Source organism: Brassica napus, chromosome C4, assembly GCF_020379485.1.
Source record: "Brassica napus cultivar Da-Ae chromosome C4, Da-Ae, whole genome shotgun sequence".
Classification (NCBI taxonomy): domain Eukaryota; kingdom Viridiplantae; phylum Streptophyta; class Magnoliopsida; order Brassicales; family Brassicaceae; genus Brassica; species Brassica napus.
Window position 1 is genome coordinate 22,749,791 of NC_063447.1, and position 26,654 is coordinate 22,776,444.

Consider the following 26,654-nt stretch of genomic DNA (forward strand, 5'->3'; position numbering starts at 1 on the left):
TGATTTTGGAGTCTTTTGAGGTGCAGAACTGCACAGAAGTGTCATATTTCTAGCTATGGATGGAGACCTTCCCACCGTTAGATTGAGCTCATCTTATAACAAAATATATACCTTTGAGTTAGCTTTCTAATGCCACCGGTTTCAGGTCAATCAGCATCATATAGCAGACGTTATGCCCGTTTTACCGAAGAGTGGTCAGTCTGCCTCGCGAGAGGAAGCTGTCGAGAAGAGGAACGTATGTCGATCGATGCAGACCTCTTGACATCGATCGATATGGATGCCAGAATGCGGTCCGAGCATATTTTATGACCGACTGAAGCCCAGAAGCAACCTAAAATTACCAGAATACCCTTGGACGACCAGAAACCCTATTTATGTGTTTTCTAAGCCATTGTTGACGGCTATGCGATCTTAGCTTTATTTGATTCATTGTTCTTAGTTAGGAGAGAAGAGAGCAACTCCTTCAGAGTCCTCTTGGAACTCCATTGTTTTGGTTTTATATTATTTATGCTTTTCATCTATTCATCTATGATTTCTGTGACAAACTTCATGTCTGAATAGATCCACCTGTTAGATTTAGGGTTCAGATAGGTTAGAGGGATTAGCCCCAACTATAGATTTTCTAAGTTATGATATTCATTGATTGATTGTTCTTAATGCTTGTTTTAGCCTTGCTAACTAGAACATGAACCTAGGAATTTGCATGAGTCAAGCATCCTTGATCATCCTGTCCTGAATCTAATATGTCATGCTATGACTGCTAGAGAGAGCTAACCGCTGATCTAGGAGACTAGTGAGCATTATCAACCCGTGCCTAGGGCTTAGTTAGAAGCTATCGATCGATATTGTCTTCTAACAATCGCTCGATATTGCGAAAGGTGTATCGATCGATATCCCTATAGGATCATCGATCGACACTTTTTTTGTGATCAAAAGACGACAGTTGAGATCCAAGATCTAGTTAGTTAACCAGTGAAACATTGTCATCGCTGATCACTGTGATTAAGGAGTTGAGCTCTAATATATCATGCATGCAACTGTTAGGTATCTATAGGATTATAATCTCCAACACCTGAATAGAAACCTTAGATCTAGCAACCATCCTTCCATCAAACAACTCCCTGCCAAGCTGAACAATAGTCTTGTTCAACTTGTTTACTGCTTTGCTATATTTATTTACTGCTTTAAAACTATTAGCCTAGCTTAATCATAAACTGTTTAGATCTAATTGGTTCCCTAGCTCCCTGTGAATTCGATCCCTAAGTACTACAACTCGACCTCTTATTTGAGAGAGTATAAATCACTCCTTAGGGTAGTTTGAGTGGTATCAAATTTGGCGCCGTTGCCGGGGAGCTTTGATCGCCTTTAGATCTTGTCTAGTTAGATTTATTCTAGGTTTTACCAGTGTTCGAAAAACTAATAAATTTTTTTTTTTGTGTTTCAGGTACATCCATATGAGTACCAGAAGCAACAAGGGGGTATGGCTCTTACTAGTAGAGCCACTGGATTTGGAACGTGTGATCCATAAGTCTAAGAGGGCAGTCGACACCCTCCAAGCAGCGATTGGCAGCGTAGAAATCCAAGCGTCGATCGACACTATTCATCCCACGTCGATCGATACTGTTCAACCTACGTCGATTGACACTGTTCAACCTACGTCGATCGACACTATTCATTCTCCGTCGATCGACACTGTTTATCCCACGTCGATTGACACTGTTCATCACGACACTGTTCACCGTGACAATGTTCACTCGTGCACTGTTCATCCCGACACTGTTCATCCAGTGAAAAATGACAGCACTTGCGGGGAGACAGAGAAGATCGAAGTGCTCATACTTAAGGTCGATGAGAATGGGATGTTAAGAGACGAAAAAGGTTGCACTCGCGACAGCGCAAAACAATTGATTAATGCTCAGGGTGATGTGATCCCTGATTTGATTGTTGTTGCTGAGATGAATGACTTTGACTTGAGCCAAGAGTGGTATGATTGGGTAGGTCAAGACCCCTTCCAGGGTCTTCCTCACCAAGATCCCATAAACCACATCGAAGAGCTGGAGGATCTCGTGTCAAGGAGTGAGCAGAATGAAGTGTCTGAATACCACATGCTCTGCAAAATCTTCCCCTATTCTATCTCTGGGGATGCATTCAAATGGTTCAGTCAACTGCAACCAGGATCTCTAACCAGCTGGGATGATATTGAAAGAGTCTTCCTTTACAAATTTCTTGATGATGCTGAAGCAATTCGAGAAAAGGAGAAGAATGATAAATGGGACAGGTTCTTGGCATCGTTAGATGAGGAGTATATGATTCCAATACAGCTGCTCGACGACATTATGGCAAAAAGGGATGAACAACATGTGTCTGGAGAGCTGAGCAGAGTAGAGGAAGCTGGTACTGAAGACGCGACCTCAACGTCGATCGATATCACAACCTCAACGTCGATCGACGTTACAACCTCATCATCGATCGACGATGTAGACAAAGAAGTCACTATGGAAGACTCCTTAGAGCTAGAGGAATGACTTGAAGATATGGATCAAAATTCGAAGAAGAAGCTTGATGATGATCAGCATACTTCGAAAGGAGATTTGGAAACTTCAAAGGCTAGCATCGGTCGACACCAACCTGATGAAATCGATCGACAACCACCCCACATCATCGATCTACACCCACCCGACATCGATCGAATCCGCCAACCACTTATCGATAGACACCACCCACCTAATATAGATCGATTCCCATTGCTAGACGTTCCGCCAGGTTGCATAATTGAGATGGAACCGATTGAGGAGAGGATGTACATGTCTAAGGCCTCACACCTTGCAGTCCCTAAACATCATAGACCACCTATCTGGGCAGAAGAAGCTGCTGGGTTTCACAAAAGAGTGAAGAGGATACATGATCTTATGAAGATTGTGGCTCCATGTGCTGTATTTGAAGCTGAATCTCCTATTCTACCTAATAGAAGTATGCAGATCAGTTCTTACATTGTGAGGTATTGGATGATCATCAGCACGTAGATGCTTCTCAGAGAGGGTTGCGATTTAGAGATGAAGTCGATAAGGGCCCAACAGAAGCAGCATCGATCGACACCGACGAGATACCATCGAACGACACCAACAAACCGGCGTCGATCGACATTACCACTTCTCCATCGCTCGACACTGGACGTGTATCAGAGCAGAAGGAGTTCGATGTGTGTGGAAATCTTAGGGATGAAGATACCACCACGCGATCGGACAAGTCTGGGGGAAAGAAGATGAGGAATTGGAAGAAGAGAAAAAGGATCAAGGATGGTCCTCAGGTATCATTGACCCCTCACTTCTCAGATGGTGTCAGAAAATCCAGAGTTCGTAGCAGATGCTTCTCACAGCCATTTGAAAAGCTTCGAGCACTCCTTATTGCTGAGATGATAGACAAAGGAGAAGATTCTATGGAGGAGGCTTTCACACAAGAATGATAAAGCTTCAAAGAGCAGACATTGAGACTTGTTTTGGAGCATGTTCTCATTCTCTTCCGGACTAAATCATATCTCCAAAGTCAAGCTAATGACTTAAAATAAACCCTAAGTGGGAGGCAACCCACTGTTAGGTTTGTTTTAAATTTAGTTTTATTTTCATTTATTATTGATTCTTTGTTTTCTAATGATTTCAGAAAAAAAAAAACAGATGAAGGTACTGTAGCAACCCCACTGTAGCAGAGGCACTGTAGCATCGACCGACCCTGTAGCAAAGAAATCGATCGACACTATAGCAAACAAATCGATCGACACTGTAGCAGAAAATCGGGAGTCACTGTAGCAGCGGCACTGTAGCAGTCACTGTTCATCGAGAAAAAAATTTTTGAATTGGTTTTATTAGTTATCTATTACTAACTTGTAGTATTTTATTTATGTTAGGTAAAAGGAAAAGATCCAAGGAAGACGAGTTTGCAAGAGGATCGACGATGGATGCGCAGCATCGATCGACAGAGCATCACTAGCATCGATCGATCGCCACTTAACTGTGTAGATCTACAGAGCTTCAACAGTATTGATTGCCACTTAAATGTGTTGGTCGACACTCATATCAAAATCAGGTATACTATTTTTTCTTGTTAAATATTGTCCTTATGATTTATTTCCCCACCAATCTTAGACTGTATAACACTGGAGATAGTGTTATTTATGTCTCGGGGAGGTTCAACTAATATTGTGTTTTAGTTAGTAAAAAAAAAAAAACAAAAAACAGAAGAACCGAGTAAACGATTGCCATCTGTATCGACCGACGTGAACCTGTCGACATTGATCGACATTGCTTTACCTGCGTCGACCGATATGAACATCCTTCCATCGGTCGACATTCATTCCGGTCTGGTATATCGTTCTTACTTGTTACATTGAGTCCTTATGATTTATTTCTAACCATAGCTCCGACTGATTTTACACTGGGAACAGTGTAATTTATGTCTGGGGGGATGTTTACTAATATTAGTGTGTTCATGAGTCTTATCAAAATGTTTTCAAAAGAGTTTTATTGAGTCAAGAAGGGGATAATGAACTTATTAGATTTTTGCTTGTTATCTAACCACTCTTTAGCACCATTCTAGACTTATTGATTGCAGATAGTACTAAAGAGACTAAAGTGGATAGACCTGTCAACTGTTCACACTTGCTGAGATTGTTTGAAGGAACCAAAGCTGACCTCCAACGCTAAACCTGACACAACTGCTTGTCTTGGGGCTTGGTATACATGGGATCGGATTCTTCAAAGGAAGGTAAAGCCTTGTGTAGATTTATCACCTTTTCTCTCTCTATTTTGACCCTAGATTTATAAGTAGAGATATTTATTTAAAAAAAAAAAATTAATAAAAGAAATAAAAAAAACGAAAAATAGAGAAAGAAAAAGAAAAAGAAAAAAAAAATGTATATATATATATATAATAGGTGTTAGTTAGGTGGAATCCGAACAGGACTTGGTGGCTACAACCATTAAGGCTTGATTCATAAGGATTCCAACAAAAAGAATTCGAACGAGACTTGGTGGCGGCAATCATCAAGGTTCGATTCACATGAATTCTTGGATATAGGTCAAAAGGAAGTGAACATGACTTGGTGGCACCCACCATTAAGGCTTGATTCATGGAAGCTTGTCCAATCTTGGTCAATAATCTTGCAATATAAGCAGACTTTGACTAAAGAGAAGAATTAGTAGAGAGAAAAGATAGGAACTAACTTTTACCTGCAGATCCTGATACTTGTTTGAAAATCCTTGCATCCTGTGATCGATACTCCCAAGGTAAAGCCTGCACTTTTATTTATGTTAAGAAATGAGGTTGGTAGAGGGGAATGTCAGACAGGATTTGCTAAGTTGTTGACTAGGTGAATCTGGTTGCTAAGCTAGGATATGGTATAATATGCTTTTGTGATTAGGACTTCTTAGATGTTGATTGCAATATTGTAGAGGTGGTGATTCTAAGTTTTAAATCATGTGAGTCCCTGCTGTTTTCAAACCTCTTTCAGAGAGACTGCCCGTCTGTTTTGCTTGAGGACAAGCAAAAGGGTAAGTCTGGGGGAGTTGATAGACCATGGATTTTACCCACTTTCAACCATGGTCTATAAGTGTTTTAATAACTAATTACTATTATATAGAGTCTATTTAGAGTATTTACAGGTTCAGGTACGTTCTGGAGAAATATGGTGATTTTGGAGTCTTTTGAGGTGCAGAACTGCACAGACGCGTCAGCTATCTAGCTATGGATGGAGACCTTCCCACCGTTAGATTGAGCTCAGGTCAATCAGCATCCTGTAGCTTTTCAATGCCGCCGGTTTCAGGTCAATCAGCATCCTGTAGTAGAAGTTATGCCCGATTTACTAAAGAGTGGTTAGTCTGCCTCGCGAGAGGAAGCTGTCGAGAAGAGGAACGTATGTTGAGCGATGCAGACCTCTTGAAATCGATCGATATGGATGCCAGAATGCGGGCCGAGCATATTTTATGACCGACTGAAGCCCAGAAGCAACCCCAAATTACCAGAATACCTTGGACGACCAGAAACCCTATTTATGTTTATTCTAAGCCATTGTTGACGGCTATGCGATCTAAGCTTTATTTGATTCATTGTTCTTAGTTAAGAGAGAAGAGAGGAACTCCTTCAGAGTCCTCTTGGAACTCCATTGTTTTGGTTTTATATTATTTATGCTTTTCATATATTCATCTATGATTTTTGTGACAAACTTCATGTCTGAATAGATCCACCTGTTAGATTTAGGGTTCAAATAGGTCAGAGGGATTAGCCCCAACTATAGATTTGCTAAGTTGTGATATTCATTGATTGATTGTTCTTAATGCTTGTTTTAGCCTTGCTAACTAGAACATGAACCTAGGAATTTGCATGAGTCAAGCATCCTTGATCATCATGTTCTGAATCTAATCTGTCATGCTAGGACTGCTAGAGAGAGAGCTAACCGTTAATCTAGGAGACTAGTGAGCATTATCAACCCGTGCCTAGGGCTTAACTAGAAGCTATCGATCGATATTGTCTTCTGACAATCGATCGATATTGCGAAAGGTGTATCGATCGATATCCCTATAGGATCATCGATCGACACTTTCTTGTGATCAAAAGACGACAGTTGAGATCCAAGATCTAGTTAGTTAACCAGTGAAACATTGCCATCGCTGATCACTGTGATTAAGGAGTTGAGCTCTAATATATCATGCATGCAACTGTTAGGCATTTATAGGATTATAATCTCCAACACCTGAATAGAAACCCTAGATCTAGAAACCATCCTTCCATCAAACAACTCCCTGCCAAGCTGAACAATAGTCTTGTTCAACTTGTTTACTGCTTTGTTATATTTATTTACTGCTTTAAAACTATTAGCCTAGCTTAATCATAAACTGTTTAGTTCTAATTGGTTCCCTAGCTCCCTGTGAATTCGATCCCTAAGTACTACAACTCGACCTCTTATTTGAGAGATTATAAATCACTCATTAGGGTAATTTGAGTGATATCAAGCAGAGGAACCAAAGATCTTGATCAGATCTTGACGAGAGGTCAACCTCCAAAAGTGAACCGGGTCTTGGATAGAATGGGAAGGAATCTGCTTCAACAGTGTTTGTGTATGCAACCAAACCACTGGAGGAACAAGTAACCAAAATCAAACACAGCGCATGTTCGGGATCAACTAATGAAACAGAAAAACAAGTCAAAGTTGGAGAGGTAGAAGTCCGAGCACCTGTCAGTGGAAGGAAGGACAATGATGTTACAGAGAAGCAGGAGGAAACAACCGTGAATCCACCTACCATCAGATACAGAGGATGATTCGCTTGTGGGAGAATGGGACATAAGAAGGCTTTTTGCTATCGATTCACTCGCAAAATCCATCAAGCTTGGAAAGCTGGAAAGTGTTTCATTGAGAGAAGATGGTTTGGGAAAGTCTGGACCGCTAAAGATGATTTTTATCCTCGTTCAAGTAAGGTGGATGAGTCCGAGGAGATTGTGTGTAATCATGTCATGATTGACACTGAGGAAGATGAAATCAACAATGAACCCGAACTGGCATTAATGGTGAATGAACAAAACGTTGTGGGAGACTGGTACTTTGACAGTGGATGCTCAAGACATATGACGGGTAATGGCGATGTACTCAAGGACCTAGTGGAGTCGACTGGGAAGAGAGTTATGTTTGGAGATGGCAAAAAGGGAATAATCCAAGGAGTTGGAACAATCGACCAGCATCAACAACCGACCCTGGTAAACGTCTACTTAGTGGAAGGTCTAAAATCCAATCTTATCAGCGTAAGTCAACTGTGTGATAAAGGGCTGATGGTAATGTTCACTAGAACGAAATTCAAGGCTGTGGATGAAGAAGGAAATGTTGATTTCTCTAGCATTCGATCTGGGAGTAACTGCTACATGTGGAGAGAAATGGAGCAGTTGAAACAGTTCAACTGATATCAGATGGACATGACTCGAGTTACTGGCAGAAATGTTTGGGCGAAGAAATCTTGGAACTAGCTGCGTTTGAAGTCTGGAAAACACGGTCATATCAGAGCTGTCTGCACTGCTACGACGACATGTCAAATGGCCAGAGCCAATCCCAAAGTAAGCCGTCTGAGGAGATCTGCCCGTATGAGTGGAGACATGATTACCGGTTTGTCGTCACTAGAGAACTGTCCTACTTCCAAGGGTCCCTATGAAGATGCTTAAATCATGAATTGCGAGCACTGAGCCTGACAATGCGCTATGACACTGAAGCAAGCAAACTTGTAAGCCTGCAAAGCAGTCTGCGACTAATAGTTCGATGTATCAAGGCTCTCATGATCAGCCTTGTATACATAACTTCAAGTCAGCCGGAGCTATGCACTGATCTTTGTGTGTGTGAAGAAGGGGAGTTTGTTTCATTGTCTACTTATCTCCATGTAGTGAAGCGGGTGATCGAGTACATTCGAAAGGAACTAGTTTGTAATTTTTATGAACTAACTGATAAGAACACGTGCTATGGAGTTCTGCGAGATGGATGCTGGTCCAAAGTGCATGAACTGTATATTGGCGACAGTCAGGATGCATATCTAGACACGCTGCAGGAGTACTTTACTCTGGGGAAGCATTGCGTTCAGATTCTCTGGATGAGACACTTGATCAATGGTTACGGTAACATTCCTAACTACATAAAGTTTATTACTGATACTGAAGTTGATCAATTTACGCTTAAGAGAAAGGCTTATGTTAGAGCTAGGCACATTAACGTACAACATCATTTTGTGTTCAACATGTTAGAAGAAAAATTAGCCATACTCAAACATAAGACCTCGGTGAATCAATTTCTAGATGTGTATCGAAAGCCCTTGGATCTCAGTAGCCTCTTGCATGTACGAGAGGCTCTTGGAATCAAATCCCTCTGAATGCAAACATAGATCTCTAGATGATTTCCCCTTGTATATAATAAATCCCTCTTGTTCATAAACTCGTGCACCCTAGTGGAGAGTATCAAACTACCTTAGGAAAATTGGTTGAAATTACAATTGCGAGTCTCAGAAAGATGAACACTCTTGTTGGATCAGGCTGTTACAACAGTTTGAGTCTAAATTAGATGACTGTTTGGACTAAGTTGAATCTAGTCTTCGGAGAAGTTCACTGCTCCTAGTAAAACCTGACGAGCTATCTGTCTCTGTCTAGAAAGGTTATGGTCACAGACTGTTAAGAAGGGGCCTGATGAATTCTTAGAGCACTCATAAAAAATAAAATAAAAATTGAGGATGAGGTATGAATGCATCTCAATTGGGAAAAGCAGTACCTTAGTGAATCAGTTATGAGGTATGAATGCATCTCAACTGGGAATCGCAGTACCTAAGTAAATCACCTAGTGAATAGAGTTCTCTTCAGACAACATGATAACTCTTCCGATGACATGAACTTCTTTGAGATAAGATACTGATAGTAATGTAGACTAAAACTTGAGGATAAGAGGTACCACATTAGTAAGATAAGATTGCATCTCGGCTGAGAAAGGCAGTATCTATTGGTTGCAATGATGTTATTTAATGATGTGGGGTAGAAACGTGCAGGTAAGGGAAAAATGATTCGATAATGAAGAGTGTGAGTTTGTGTAGAGGACTAAACAAATTTGAAAAGCTGAGCTATGAGGTTACGTGTTTGAGTTGGTGAAATTTCTGAAAAACACTTGTCTTGATCATGTTCAAAATGATTGCATCTAAACCAAAATAGTTGTATCTCTACTTGCTTGAAATAGTCTAATACTGTGTGTAAATGAAAGAGAGGACATAACAGGTTATGGGGGAGTCGCCTTCTGGTGCTCAGATTGTTGTCTGATAAGTCTCACACCCAGGGGGAGAAGAGTCGTTTGGGTGGTGGTTCATTCCTGTGGGATGTAATATTCATACAATTCTTTTACGTATCATGACTGTTAGTGACAGGAATGTTTGAGTGATTTGTGTGCAGGATCGTTATCATTTATGATGATACTCATGCAGACAAAAAGGGGGAGATTGTTAAACCAAGTATTGATGAAACACAAGAGTGATGAAGCCGGTACGAGATGAAGACAAACCACAAGATTACTAAACCGGGATGAGACTTGGGAAACACAAGATTGAGAATCGAAGAAGTTGCAAGTCCATGAGGAAAATAAGGAAAGAAGATCTCGTGGATATTTGGCATGATCGAGTATAAAAAGGCAGCTGGGAAAAAGGATTGGCTGCGCTTTTCAGGTTGAACAAAAATAGGGTTTTGGGTTTGAAAGCGATAACGAGAGAATTGTAAGGGTAGATCCTTAAGTTGTGATTCTCATGTTTTGAAGTAGGAATTGATCAGTCTAGATACACGGCTGTGTGTGATCTAGTAAAACTGATTAAACAAGTCTGTTGAGACTTCCAACAACTACTGTGTCATCGTATAAGGAAAAGTGACTTATACCTCCCCAGAGATCATTGTTTATGCAGTTCCCAGGATCCGATAGAGACATCTGTTTATATTCCACTCCTACTTGTTTGAAGAAGAACGCGAAGTGAAGAGCATGGATATATTATTCGAATTCAGCAGCGAATTTGAGATTGTTGAATGTGGTGTCCATATTTGGAAGGACCAATCCGGAAGAGACAACAGTGGTGGATACCAAACTGCATATGGTGAGGAAGAAGTCGACAATAACAAGCAGGATACATATGTGCAGCAAAGCTTCTTATAAACAAGAAGATGGCAAGTATGTGAATTTGAACCCAGTACAGCGTTCAAAGAGATGATATTGCACGCTTTCTCTCAGTGTGAATGTAAGGGATTATATGTGTTTAATGTTGATGCAGCAGCATCTATATCAATGGCGCCAACATAACTTTGAATTCGAATAGTTTCCTTTTAGCTTATGGTATAACTAGTAATACTGGTTCAACAACGGCAACTTTAGTATGATTGGTACAAATGGTACAGCTAAGGGAACATAATAACACGGTACAAATGGTATAGCTAAGGGAACATAATAACACGTAGTTGTACCAGTTTTTAAGTTGTACCAGGTTAAATGTAGTTGTACTTTGGCTGTAAAACTGAAAAACTTAGTTGTGCATACACAAAATATAATTGCATCAGTTGTGCATTTATTTACATGTCTATACTATGTTTAACATCTCCTGAAATAATAAATATTGTGAAAATAAGTTGGGTGTATGTTTTTCCAAAATAATATGACTAAACTAGTAAACAAACTTTAAAATATAAGGTACATAATGGAAAGTTATGGAGTGATATAGTAATTGTAAAAAATTTGCAAAACTTCAAATAAATGACGAGAAAAGTTTATGACCACTTAAAATTTTGGATATCTGAATGTTTTTCCGTAATTAATACACCGTGAGTTTTTCTAATTTCTAATACATATTGAACTTTTTTTATAATAATATACTTAATAATTAAAAATTAACCATATAATATAAAATGTTAAAAAAATAAATATTGATGCAATTAATATTTATAATTGGTTTTACGTTATACAATTGATATCAAATATACCCATAATTTAATTTTAATTTATAACTGTGTTTGAACCAAAAACGGTGTGTTTGTTGAATTCATGCAATGAAGAATTTAAGAAATAAATTTCTTAGATTCTTGAGGCTTAAGAGAAATCAACATCGAAATCAAATGGAAAATGAACATCAAAAAGAGTTTATTGATCAAAGATTGTATTACAAGTATGATTACTAGTGTAAAGTAAATCTAAGAATTCATAAACTCTTTACAAGATGTGTTCTAGATGTAAGTGGAAAAGAGAGATCCTTCTTAAGGAGAAGGGTCTCCTTATTTATACAATGAGAAAGTCTATGGCTTCCTAGCAAAATGGGGGTAATTCCTTGTCTTGTGGGCCTTGTTAGAGGATCAAGATCCATCCCCAAAAGTAAGTCCCCACAAGTTCGTAGAGAGAGATGAAATCGATCTCTGCGAATTTTACGAATAGGGTTTATGAGACAATGAACTAGGCGCATTCATGCCTATGACGATTTAGGCGAGTTTACTTTGAACGTGTGCCTAGTAAAAGGCGGGTTTATTTTAAACTTGTGCTTAGTGAAAGACTAGTTTATTGGACTCATGCCGAGACAAAGGCGAGTTTACTGAACTCATGCCTAGTAAAAGGAGAGTTTGTATAAACTCATACCTAGCCAAATGCGAGTTTTTGTATACTCATGTCTAACAATAATCGAGTCGACCGCAAACTCGTGCCTAATAAAAAACAAGTTCAATTTAAACTCGTGCCCAAAATACAAGTTTACCGAACTATCTCGTGTCGAGATCGTTGGATGCCGAGCAAGTTGTTGGCTTGTATGTTCGTCGGTTTATGATGACGCTGAGGAATGTGCCGCAAGGTTGACTTTGTGGATCGATGACAAGCTAGCAATCTGTTGGAGAAGAGACACAGCCTTGATGAGCTGTCATGTTTGACTTTTGTGGGACTAAGTGATTCTCCGTCTCTCCCATATCTAATACGAACAACGCTAAATGTTTTGAAATGGGCTTGACGTGTTGTTGACGAGGTAAGCACGTTGCTAACATCCTTTTTGACGTGTTTCTAGCTTGGAAACATTGAGCCGACGAGCTCTGTGTATGTGGTGACAACGTTGCCGCCGAGCCGAATAATGAACGAGCTACTAACGTTTATGCTTACGTCTGGACGAAACAAAATTTGAAGACGTTCGACTCCTCCTTCTAGCGCCAACTGTTTGATCCAAAAACGGTGTTTACGCTGGTGATGTTTGTTGGAATCATACAATAAAGAATCTAAGAATATATATTAGATTCTTGAGATTTAGGAGAAATCATCATAGAATCAAATGAGAAAAAGAACATCCAAAGATTTTATTGATAAAAGATTGCATTACAAGAATCATTTCTAGAGTAAAGTTAATCAAAGAATGTATAAAATCCTTATAGAATGTGTTCTATGACTAAATGGAAAAGAGAGGATCTTTTGCTAATAAGAAGGTAGCTCCTTATTTATAGAAGAAAGATGTCTAGGGTTTCATAATGAAGTGGACCTAATTTAATGTCTAATGGGCCTTGAGGAAGGATGTAAATCCACCCCCAACAGTAAGTCCCCCCCCCCCCCAAGTTCGTAGAGAGAGAGAGAGACATGAAATCGATCTCTGCAAATTTTATGAATAGGGTTTATGAGACAATGAACTAGGCAAATACCCATGTCGCAGATGATTGTCATGAACGGGCCGTCATGGTTAGGTTTCCATAAATGAAGCGTCATAGACGGACCGTCTCGGGCGAGTTGTCATTGACATACTTTTGATTCCGATCAGACTTCTTACTCCAGGATGGTTGCGCGAACGATCTGTGGAGACAGTGTTCTGAACCACCGGAGTAAGTTGCCGTGGATGAAGCGTCAATCGAATAACTGCCAAGAACAACTCCCCATATACATCACCATGAACGTACCACCATGGACGAACCGTCACAATCAGATCACCACGGTGGACATGTCTTTGCGGTATTGTTGTGATCCATGTGTAGATGGAATTGTGGAGTCGGCACATCGAGTCGTCTTGTTGGTCTGCGCGCACTGCCGAGATCAAAACTAGACTGTCGTGGCTGTGACTTCACTGGTGGGGTTTGGCGCATTGAGATATCTTGTTGATCCTCATGTTGTGGCAAGCTGATAGAGCTTGAAGTCAGAACAAGCTTCTAGCGATGGAGCTGTCGAAGACGTCATGCTCGATGGAGCTCAAGAAGCCTTGACTCGTCGAGAACCAGGTGCCTAGTAACAATAGACAAGATGGCCTTCTTGCTGAGATCGTGTGAAGCTCTCTTTTGACGTGGAGATCACAAGGAGGCTCGTTTGTCTATGGTTCCTGCCTATGGATGAGTTGCAATCTCCATCTCTCGAACATGTTGCAGTGGAGATGAAACACAACTGTTTCCGTTGGGGTTGGAAACAGACTTGGTGACCTCGCGACGAGTCTCTCTAGAGCATCTACCTCACGTGATCGCTACTGTCCGAGAGGCCGAGCTTAAAGACGGGATCAGAGAGGCGACTGGAATGAGTCTTGACTAGTGAACAAGCTTGTGAAGCCTAGTGGAATCATAACAGCGGAAGTAACAAGCTGGAGCAAACTGCTGCGGTGTCACAAATCAAGAACAGAGCCGAACTCGTCTCTCAGCTGCCGTTGATGGAGCTTGGAGATGTTACAAGCTTCTACTGATGAAACGAGAATTAGAATTCTTGAGGAGCTTAAGCCGGCATTCTCGTCGGGCTCTGGACTCTCTCTCCGACTGGGTCTTCGAATCCTGCGGAGAAGATGAAGATGTGATGATGCTTCACCCCTGATCCCGAACTGCTTGCGACGAGATGTAGTCTCGAGCTTTGATGAAAAGAAGAGCATAGACGGAGATGAGAGCATCGAAGTCTTGATTCCTTCTTGTCACACCAGTTGGCCGAGAAGAATCACCAGAGAAAGCTCTCTTGTTTTGGAGCTTCGACAGAGCTTGAGATGACAGAGTCTATGAAGGTGTCCTCACCAGCCACGAGCCTGGAGGCATAGAGAGAGACAGGACAGAGCTTGACGAAGCATCTTTTTGTCTGGTTCAGAGACTCTTTGAGAAAGGTTGATCTTGAGATCGAATCATGGAGAGGTTTCTGCAATGTTGCAGCATGTTCATAGCTTCGGTGAACTCGATCTCTTTTGGCTAACTCAAGATCTTCATCTTGGAGCGATGACCAAGAGAATCAGCACGTTCATAGCTTCGATTAATTCGTCAACCTCACGAAACAGATGACGAGATGACGAGGTGATCGACTCAAAATCCCTCCTTTCTTCTTCTCTCAAGTTCTTGCCAGTTGCGGTAAGTCCGTCGGAGAGCTCCAGAGAAGACCTTATTGGAGAGTTTGATGTCGGCAAGATCATGACCAACTGAAACACCCCCGAGTGATTGCGCAGATCGACCCTTCGTCTCCGAGACCTTTTGACGATCACAAGATGGTTGTGGTAGAGCTCGAGATTGACAGAGAGAGGCAGAGAATTGGTCTTTGGTCGCAATCTATCAGGATCCAAAGATAATCGTGCTCCTGTCCAATCTAACTTGCTGTCAGCGACAATGGAATGGAACTCGACGGAGGCGAGAAAGCAGCGACAGCGAGATAGACGTGATTCCGTCCTCAAGAGTCGTGGTGGTGGAGAGAAGGTCAAGCTCGTGAGCTTCGCCGAGATCAATTCTCGAGCTTTGTTGCAATCTTTCTAAGCCAAGAGGAAACAGAGGCGACAAGCTCCTCCGACATCAGTTCTCGAGCTTTGGGAGGAGATGACTGCGAGTTTGTTGGGCTCAATTTGGGCTTTTGCCTCAGAAAGTTATCGGTCGTTGAACCCGACGAATACAGCTCCAAAGTGGCCGATAATAATTCTAAAAATGGAGTTTGAATTGCATTATTAGAATTCTTTTTATACTCTCCAACTTCAGAGCTAATCGCTGTTGTAATAATGAATATAATTTTGATAATGAAATATGATTGTGAAAACTTATCTCTTTCGGTTTGGTGACATCAAAAGAGCTTGAGATGAACTTAGATCTAGGGTTCTCACAAATTTGATATGCTTTGAAGATAGTTTTCCTTTTCCCCCTCTTTCTAGCGCCAACTATTTGAACCAAAAACGGTGTGTTTGTTGGATTCATACAATGAAGAATTTAAGAAATATATTTCTTAGATTCTTGAGGCTTAAGAAAAATCAACATCGAAATCAAATGGAAAATGAACATAAAAAATAGTTTATTGATCAAAGATTGTATTACAAGTATGATTACTAGTGTAAAGTAAATCTAAGAATTCATAAACTCTTTACAAGATGTGTTCTAGATGTAAGTGGAAAAGAGAGATCCTCTTCTTAAGGAGAAGGGTCTCCTTATTTATACAATGAGAAAGTCTAGGGCTTCCTAGTAAAATGGGGCTAATTCCTTGTCTTATGGGCCTTGTTAGAGGATCAAGATCCATCCCCAACAAACTGCATATTTGAAATAGAAGATATTAATATCTCTTATATATTAATTGAGAAGCACTACAATATTCTTTTGTAGCCACGTGTATCATTAGGATGATTCTTAGAATTTTTAGAAAACTTAGTTGGTCCATATAAACATATATTATACTTTTTATTAAACTAAATATAAAATTGATTAGTAGTATACAGAACAATATTCTTCTTTCTTCCCTTAAATAAAGGCTACGGAATTACCTAATATGATTAACATAAATGTGACAATTAATAATTTTGAATAATAAATATTTGATAACAAATTGTGTAGTTTTCATCATTTTTGTCTAATTTTATAGTGTTAAAGAAAGAAAATCACATTAATCATATAATAAAAAATAGATTTTTTATATATTATATTTTTAATTTTTTTAAATGACTATAAATTACTAATATTGTTAAAAGTCTCAAATTAAAAATAATTGTGATCAATAATTTAACTTTTTTTATAACAAGATACAAATGATCATAAGGTCATATGAATAAGAAGTTTCATTTAAGAGATATTCAGATTAAATATGTATATATATATAATATTATTAAAATTAAACTATATACAATATAAAAATACGTAAATACCTTAATTTTCAAATTTGCATTGCAAAAGTATTGAGACGTTAATATTTTAATTTTAAAATTTTGATTGAAGGTTTAAAAACCGGTTATAAATTACTAAAATTATTAAAAATCTTATACTGATATTTTTTTATTAATGGTTTAATTTTTTTGTACCAAAATATACAAATATTAATAAAATTATATTAGTAGAAAGCCTCAATTAATAAATATCCATATTAAAATATACTATATATATATGTCAATATCATTTAAATTTAATTATATAACATATAAAATAAATAAAATGATTTTTTTAATTTATTTACCAATAAAACTTATTGTAAATAAAAAAATAGATTATTTTGATTTATGTGATTAGTCTGATTTAATTATATAAATTATAGTTATTCGCTTATCAATTATTAAATATATTTATTATTTCTTAATAGGTAATGAACACAAAATAAATAATAATATGAGAAAATAATTTGTATATATATATTATTCATTCCATGTTTTTATTCCGCGCATGGTTGGATATTCACCTAGTGAATAAGAATTTATGGAACATTTTCAAGAGGTCTACTGTAATATTTATGTATACGTAATGCTGATGTAAATTTTACTAACTAGTCTACAGCTCTTTCAGTCAGGCCTGGTCTTTGGAGGAAGCCAATGAAGCATGGACTTCCGGCCTTTAATATTATCAATTAAAATCGGCCGTCAGTGTGCACAATTTCCTTTAGTCTAGTGGCAAAAGCATGTTAGTTAAATGTTTCATGTCACGAGTTCAATTGTCAGGCTTGCCATTTTCAGCCTTTCTTTCTTTCTAGCTTCTGGTCTTGACAAACTCATGACCGGTACTGCTTTCAGCAATGGTTAAAGATGTTGTCCACCATATAATGGGGACCCCATATAATATCAGAAAAGCTTCTTTAGGCAGAAGTACATTTTCCTCACAAATTGGCTATGCCATTCGTTTCACTCCCTGCAATCAAAGTTAAGAAAAGCAAATAATTTCCTTGGAGACAGAGCCGTACTTAGAGGCTTTTGAAAAAGGCATTTGCCTAGGGCTCTCAAGTTTTGTAGAAATTTCAAGACCCCTAATTACAAAAAAAAAATACTTTTACATGGTAGTTAACTCTTATTAGATTTTTATTTTTATTTGATTTTGAATTGGACTTCTGTTTAAAATAACTAGCTTTGTGATCATTTTTTGCTATATTTTGAATAAAACTATAAAGATTCTACTTCTAAAAAACTGCAAATATTTGATCCACATTGGTCTTTTTTTATATATCCTTTAGTTAGATTTATTTAATATATTTATGAGAATTTGATAAAAAAATATATTATTTTGAATATATAGTTTATCATATTTAATTTAATTGCTAAGTTTTACCTCTTTTACAGCTACCAACATTTCAGTCAAAAATTTGTATCTTTGTATTTATATTACAAATTCATACTTTTTTTATCATGATTTAAAAATTTTAGTTTATAAAATTTTGGTGAAGAATATTTAGAAAACGTTTATGTAATAATCCAAAACTTTTGAGTGTTATATATATATATATATATATATATATATATCAAGTATTTTATATAATTTGAATTTAAATAGAACTATTATTAAAAAGATATCATGTAAAATGTATTTTTGAACTTGCCTCGGGCCTACAAAAACCTTCGCACGACACTGCCTGGAGAGAATATTATTATCACACTTCAGCTTTCACTAGAGGACCTACAAAGAGCGGCATACTCTGTTCTCTAATGTCAAAACTAAGCTACAAGCTAAGCAAGTGAAACACAAACATTCATTAGAACGGTTTTGCTGAGAGTAATGTTCAGAGAGGAGAAAATATAATCAAAAACTCCAAAAAGCTTGCAATTTATTGAGGGCTGAGAATGTAGATATGGAAAGGACTGTTATGTAAATGATATTACCCTAGTTACCTCTAATAAATGTATTAAAGGTAAACACATTACATATATACTGAGCTAGTGTCCTCTCTAACTAGGGTAATATCATTTACATAACATTCCTTTCCATATCTACATTCTCAGTCCTCAATATCATGTTCCTCTTGTTCAAGTTATAACCTCTGTTTTTTTCTTGTTATAAAAATTGGTAAGCTTAACTTATTTGTGGTCTTTAAATTCAGATTAGTAATTAATGATGATACATTTTTGTGTCAAACAAGATTTCAGTGAAGGAGCATTGTATCGAGGACTGAGAATGTATATATGGAAAGTATTTTTTATGTAAATGATACTACCCTAGTTAGAGAGGACACTAGCTCGGTATATTTTGTAATGTTTTTTACCTCTAATAAGATACACATTCCACAATCTATATGGTATTCCACAATCTATATGGTATCAGAGCTGTCGCTCCTACAGACCTAATTTTCTCAAAATATTTCTCTCTTTCACGAAAATCATCATGTCATCCCCAAACAACTCTGCAACGATCACATAAACCATTACCACAAACCCAAACACACAAACCCTCCTAAACATAAATATGTCCAATGTTTCAAAGTTGTCAGCCACATATTACCTCATGTGGAGTTTCTAAGTTCATGCCTTGGTAGATGGATATGGTCTTATTGGCCATCTTGATGGATCTATGGTGGTACCATCTCATGTGGTTACAGTTGATGGTCAAACCACACCAAATCTGAAACATACGATCTGGAAAAGACAAGATCGTTTGATCTACAGTGCTCTGTTGGGTGCCATAACCCTGCCTCTTCAGCTGTTGGTCTAGAGAGCACTCACCGCTGCTCAGGTGTGGGAAACGCTTGCTTCTACTTATGCGATGACTAGTCGTGCTAATACACTCCTAGGATGCTTCTATGGTTGGAATGGGATAGATCCTTGCAAACAGAGAATCAAAGACTCAATCTGCTTCAAGGTTTGTGGAATGAATGGTGACACAAAGAGATGTGAGAGGTCTCCTTGATACTCCTAAGTGAATCCCTTGGATATGACACACCAAGACAATCACTCTTGTGGTTTTGTTAGATATGAAACACTAACAAAGACTCAAGAAATCTCAGATCTACAAGACAAGCTTGCGGCCGACTAGAGAGAAACAAGAGTTTAGAAATAAAGATTGGATAGTTCTATTAGGGTTTTCAGACACATATTTATAGAGAAGGCAAGGAACAGGCTCCTTGGTCTCTAAATGAGCCTTAAAAATAAACCTTATAAAACCTTATAAGGGTTCTCAAGTCTGGCAGCTTAATTCTCAAGTCTAGCAGCCTAATTCTGCTTCATGTTAACAAAGATAAATAATTAAAATAAAGTCTTGAACTGAGATCATCAAATGAGTGATAGGAAAGCAACATATGGCCTCATTAAAAACCTATCTTTGGAAAACCCAGTGGGACAAAACCAAAGATAGGGAAAAAGAGCACACATATGTTACTTGCTCATTTGATGTCTATCTTGGAGCTGAGATGGCTTGAATTGTGGCAAGTGTGTCTTGGTTGATCAAGCTTCTTCCAAGACTCTCTTCTTGCTTCAGTGATGTATTAAGTAATCCTCCAATGGCTTCTTTGAGTTGCTTGCTTCTGGCTCGAGTCATAGGACCTTCAGATATGGCTAGAGCTCCTCCATCAGTTGGATCATCCATGCTCTCATTATCTTCTTTGTTTGGCTGGTCCATGATCATATCATCCCCTCCCTCTTGAAAACGATTTGTCCTCAAATCTAGCTCATCTGCAACAAAAGGAGCCAAGTCAGTAACATTAAAGCTATTACTTATATCATACTTACCTTGAAGATCAAGCTTGTAGGCATTGTCATTGATTTTCTGGATGACTTCAAAAGGGCCATCAATCCGCGGCATGAGCTTAGATTTTCTTTCATTTGGAAACCTCTCCTTGCGCAAGTGAACCCACACTTTATCACCTACATCAAAGATCATCTCACGCCTGCCTTTGTTTGCTCTTTTAGTGTACTGCTTGGTTTTCTCCACAATGTTTCTTCTTGCCTGCTCATGAATCTGCTGCACCATTTCTGCTTTCTTTTTCCCATCCATGCTCACCCTTTCACACTCAGGTAAAGGCATTAGATCCAAAGGTGAGATGGGATTGAACCCATAAACAATTTCAAAAGGAGAATACTTAGAAGCAGAATGCTGAGCATGATTATAAGCAAATTCACAGTGAGGCAAGTACTCTTCCCATGATTTCAGATTCTTTTTAATGAATGCACGCAAGAGAGTTCCAAGAGTTCTATTAACTACCTCAGTTTGCCCATCAGTTTGTGGATGACATGTAGTAGAGAATAACAGCTTAGTACCTAGCTTAGACCAAAGAGTCTTCCAAAAATAACTAAGAAACTTAGTATCTCTATCAGAAACTATAGTCTTAGGCATGCCATGAATGCGCACAATATCTTTAAAGAACAGGTTAGCAACATGCAATGCATCATCAGTTTTATGGCAAGCAATGAAATGTGCCATTTTTGAAAACCTATCCACAACTACAAAGATAGAATCCTTACCTGTCGTGGTCCTTGGCAAACCCACAATAAAATCCATGGATATATCATTCCAGGGGTGAGTAGGAATAGGTAAAGGAGTGTACAAACCATGTGGTTGAACCTTAGATTTGGCAAGCTTGCAAGTGGTGCATCTACCACAGATTCTCTCAACATCTCGTTTCATGTGTGGCCAGTAAAAGTGATCCTGCAAGACTTTAAGAGTTTTTGCTATACCAAAATGACCCATCAAGCTTCCTCCATGGGATTCCCTGACAAATAGATCTCTCAAAGAGCAATTAGGCACACATAAACGATTGTCATAGAATAAGAATCCATCATGCCTAAAGTAATGTCCAGCAGCATACTTAGCACATGAATTATAAGCTTCTTGAAAGTCAGGATCAGATTCATACATTTCTTTAATCTGCTCAAAGCCTAGCAACTTAACATCAAGAGTATTCAAGAGGACATACCTTCTGGATAGTGCATCAGCAACTATATTTTCCTTACCTTGTTTGTATTTGATCACATAAGGGAAGGTTTCAATGAATTCTACCCATCTGGCGTGTCTCTTGCTGAGCTTGCTTTGTCCTTTGAGGTACTTGAGAGATTCATGGTCTGTGTGAATGACAAACTCCTTTGGCCAGAGATAATGCTGCCAAGTCTGTAGAGCTCTCACCAAGGCGTAGAGTTCTTTGTCATAAGTGGCATAGTTGAGAGTAGCTCCACTGAGTTTCTCACTGAAATAAGCAATAGGTCTTTTATCTTGCATCAACACAGCACCAATTCCAATTCCTGAGGCATCACACTCTATTTCAAATGTTTTAGAAAAATCAGGAAGTATGAGAAGAGGAGATTGAGTAAGCTTCTCTTTAAGGAGTTGGAATGCGGCTTCTTGAACTTCTCCCCACTTGAATCCTACATCCTTCTTGATTATCTCAGTCAGGGGAGCTGCTAGAGTGCTGAAATCCTTCACAAAGCGCCTATAGAAACCTGCCAGTCCATGGAAACTCCTTACTTCTCCCACTGTAGTTGGACTCGGCCACTCTTGTATTGCTTTGATCTTCTCCTGATCCACCTTTACACCATCTGCACTTACAACAAAACCTAGAAAGACCAAGTTATCTGTGCAAAAAGTGCACTTCTTCAGATTGGCATAAAGTTTTTCTTTTCTCAAAACATCCAAAACAGCCCTAAGATGTTCTATATGATCTTCTAAGCATTTGCTGTAAACTAATATATCATCAAAGTACACAACAACAAAGATGCCTATGAAAGACCTAAGGATATGATTCATCAGTCTCATGAATGTACTAGGAGCATTGGTTAATCCAAATGGCATAACTAACCACTCATACAAGCCATGTTTAGTTTTAAAAGCAGTTTTCCACTCATCTCCTTCTTTCATCCTAATCTGATGATATCCACTTTTCAAATCTATCTTAGAAAAGAAGCAAGAACCATGTAACTCATCAAGCATATCATCTAATCTAGGAATAGGGTGGCGATACTTCACTGTTATGTTGTTGATTGCTCTACAATCAACACACATGCGCCAGCTCCCATCTTTCTTAGGCACAAGGAGCACTGGAACTGCACAGGGACTCAAGCTCTCTCGGATATGACCCTTCTCCATCAGCTCCTCTACTTGTCTTTGCAATTCTTTAGTCTCCACTGGATTAGTTCTGTATGCAGGTCTGTTTGGTAGTGTTGAACCAGGTACAAAGTCGATTTGGTGCTCAATCCCACGAACTGGAGGCAATCCAATGGGGCTATCTTCTGGAAACACATCTGCATATTCCTGTAAAAGAGAGACTAGTTCACTCGGATGATCCGGTGTGTGATCAGTAACTGTTAGTAAAGTCTCCTTAAACATAAGCAAGATAATAGAATTTTGAGAGTAAAGAATTCTTTTGATATCTCCCTGATTGGCATAGAGGCTGTGATGCTTGTTCTGATCAGGTTTGAGGTCTATCTCTTTCTCCTTCTTTTTCTGAAGCTGGAGTTGATCTTCATGAACCTCTTTAGGAGATAAAGGCACCAGTACAGTCTTCTTTCCATTGAATTCAAATGAGTGCTTGTTGGTGAAGCCATCATGATTCACACGTCTATCATACTGCCAGGGTCTTCCAAGGAGTATATGACTGGCTTCCATTGGCAACACGTCACACAAGACTTCATCTTCATATCTACCAATGGCTATAGGAACCAGCACTTGAGTTGACACTCTCATTTCGCCCTCCTCATTAAGCCACTGCAATCTGTATGGTTTTGGGTGTTTCTGAATCTTCAAACCCAATTTCTTCACCATTGTCTCACTAGCTACATTGACACAACTTCCTCCATCAATAATGAGACTGCACACCTTTCCCTGAACCATACACCTTGTGTAAAACAGATTCTCACGCTGCTCAAGGTCTCTATTCTTAGTTTGCAAGTTCAAGAGTCTTCTTGTCACCAACAACCTTCCTCTCACTGGTTCTACTTCACTTTCTTCTCCAGATTGATCAAGATCAGATTCAGACTTCTCTTCTTCTGATTCATACTCTCCATTCTCAAGAAGAATCATGACCTTTTTGTTGGTGCACTCATTGGCATAATGCCCACGCCCTTGGCACTTGAAACACTTAACATCTCGGGATCTGGAACTAGTAGCTTCTGCTTTGCCTTTGTCTTTGTCTCGGTCTTTGCTGAATATGCTACCCGGCTTACTATCTTCTTTCTGCGGAGGCTTACTGTCTTTCAGGTAGGATGGTTTCTCATCTTTAGAATGTTGGTACTTGCTGGAGCTATAGTTGCTACGGGAGTGATGCTTCCTTTTGATCTGCTGCTCCACCAGAATAGCTTTGTGCAACATCTCTTCTATCTCCACATAGTGTTGCATCTCCACACTGTCCTGTATCTCGCGGTTAAGTCCTCCAAGAAACCTTGACATAGTAGCCTCTCTGTCCTCAGATATACCAGCTCTCAAAATCAGTAGTTCCATGTCCTGATAGTACTCCTCCACGGTCTTAGATCCTTGTGTAAGTCTTCTCAATTTCTGATGCAAGTCGCGGTGATAATGGCTAGGCACAAACCTCTTCCGCATAAGAGACTTCATCTCATGCCAAGACTCAACTGGATACTCCTGATTCAACCTCCTTGTAGTAACCAATTGATCCCACCAGCTCAAGGCATAATCATGAAACTCAGTAGCAGCAATCTGGATTCTTTGAGCATTGGTGTAGTGTTGGCAGTTGAAAACGAGCTCAATCTTCTTCTCCCACTCGAGATAAGCGTCTGGATCAACCTTGCCATGGAAGGGAGGAATTTTAATCTTCAAACCAGCAAACTCATCACGGTAAGATCTTCTCCCATCACGATCACGATGATATCTCCTTCTATTATCTCGCGATGATGATGATGAACCACTCTTCTCAACTCTGTGGCGCTCATAATAGTTATCAGTCTCCTGTGATCCACCATGCTCTTGTCTAGTATTATCTCGTCGGTTCTGCCTTGGTTCACGCCTCTGTTCTGAAGACTGGGCATCAAGTTCTTCGCGGAAAGAAATCAATCTCGTTTCCATCATGTTTTGCATACGGCGAGTCAAAGCTTCCAGCAAAGCTTTGTGTTCGAGACTAACTCCTTCATCCTCTTCTGGATCTCCTGCCATAGTACCTGAAACAACAGAAGAAAATCGACAGTAAGAAGTTCAAGAAACAAAAAGAAATCAATTCAAATAAGGAAACAAGAACAAAAGATTAAATAGGCGGCAAAAGAGATTTCTATCAGATTTGAATTTCCGGTAACTTATCCAATAAGAATCTCAAGAGTCTTTTCGAATTCACACGATCAACACCTCTACTTTTATCAGATTTTAACAAAACAACAACAGATCTATCAAAGAAACAACAAGAGATGATCGGATCTATCACAGATCTAAAATAGAAACTTTCAGATCTATCAATTTAAAAACACACAGCAACAGATCTAGCAATACTGAACTCAGAGTGAATCAAATCGACAGAAACAACACAACAAAACTCAGATCTATCAATAGTTATGAAACCAAGAGACAGATTTGAGTGAAAACTTAAAGAAAACGAGAACTTCCCTAGCCAGAGTTGCTCTGATACCACATAATACACTCCTAGGATGCTTCTCTGGTTGGAATGGGATAGATCCTTGCAAACAGAGAATCAAAGACTCAATCTGCTTCAAGGTTTGTGGAATGAATGGTGACACAAAGAGATGTGAGAGGTCTCCTTGATACTCCTAAGTGAATCCCTTGGATATGACACACCAAGACAATCACTCTTGTGGTTTTGTTAGATATGACACACTAACAAAGACTCAAGAAATCTCAGATCTACAAGACAAGCTTGCGGCCGACTAGAGAGAAACAAGAGTTTAGAAATAAAGATTGGATAGTTCTATTATGGTTTTCAGACACATATTTATAGAGAAGGCAAGGAACATGCTCCTTGGTCTCTAAATAAGCCTTAAAAATAAACCTTATAAAACCTTATAAAAAACCTTATAAAACCTTATAAGGGTTCTCAAGTCTAGCAGCTTAATTCTCAAGTCTAGCAGCCTAATTCTGCTTCATGTTAACAAAGATAAATAATTAAAATAAAGTCTTGAACTGAGATCATCAAATGAGTGATAGGAAAGCAACATATGGCCTCATTAAAAACCTATCTTTGGAAAACCCAGTGGGACAAAACCAAAGATAGGGAAAAAGAGCACACATATGTTACTTGCTCATTTGATGTCTATCTTGGAGCTGAGATGGCTTGAATTGTGGCAAGTGTGTCTTGGTTGATCAAGCTTCTTCCAAGACTCTCTTCTTGCTTCAGTGATGTCTTAAGTAATCCTCCAATGGCTTCTTTGAGTTGCTTGCTTCTGGCTCGAGTCATAGGACCTTCAGATATGGCTAGCGCTCCTCCATCAGTTGGATCATCCATTCTCTCATTATCTTCTTTGTTTGGCTGGTCCATGATCATATCACGTGCCCATATCAAAAACCTGAGAAATCAACTCAAATATTGGAAGAAATAAAACAAGACCATTGATGCCTACGTGCAAGGAATCACAACTAGAGTGGATCAACTTACAATCCTTAGAAAACCAATGGATCATGAGGATCAAACTGATGCCCTACTTGAAGGATTACCGGAAGAGTACAAGCCGGTGATTGATCAGATTGAAGGTCGTGAGACACCTCCAACGCTTACCAAAATCCAGGAGAAGCTCCTTCATCATGAAACCAAACTCGCCTCTAATGTGCCTGAGCCATTGTTCATTTCTCTGCGAATCTTATTCAACAAAAGTCTTAGCCTGCATATCACAACAAGAACAAGGATAGCAACCACAACTACAACTATCAACAGCGGCCATACTTCAACAACAACAATAACACGGATTGGCAGCATCAGCCTAGAAGTTAAAGACCTTACCTTGGAAAATGCCAAATTTGTGGAACTCAGGGACATGGAGCCAAGTGTTGTCCTGAGCTCCAGACTTATCAGGCAACTGCACATAAATCACCATTCACGCCATGGCAAGCACAACCTGAGCTAGTGTCTT

General features: G+C 38.9%; 1 protein-coding gene across 1 annotated transcript; it reads right to left on the reverse strand.

Moving 5' to 3' along the window:
- Positions 1-14,702: 14,702 nt before the first annotated feature.
- Positions 14,703-25,493, reverse strand: LOC125585901. Its single transcript, XM_048755617.1, has 2 exons — positions 22,158-25,493; positions 14,703-15,067 (listed from the first exon to the last, which is right to left on the reverse strand). Exons 1-2 carry the CDS (start codon positions 24,736-24,738, stop codon positions 14,703-14,705), a joined length of 2,946 nt encoding a protein of 981 aa, XP_048611574.1. The 5' UTR covers positions 24,739-25,493.
- Positions 25,494-26,654: the final 1,161 nt, after the last annotated feature.

What these genes read in the sequence shown, in the direction of transcription:
- LOC125585901 (XM_048755617.1), bottom strand. Translation starts at nt 24,738, where the DNA reads ATGGCAGGAGATCCAGAAGAGGATGAAGGAGTTAGTCTCGAACACAAA. An exon ending in TGCAGATGGTGTAAAGGTGG is followed by an intron (nt 15,068 to 22,157) that starts ATCAGGAGAAGA and finishes TAGATTGGACAG; the next exon opens with GAGCACGATTATCTTTGGAT.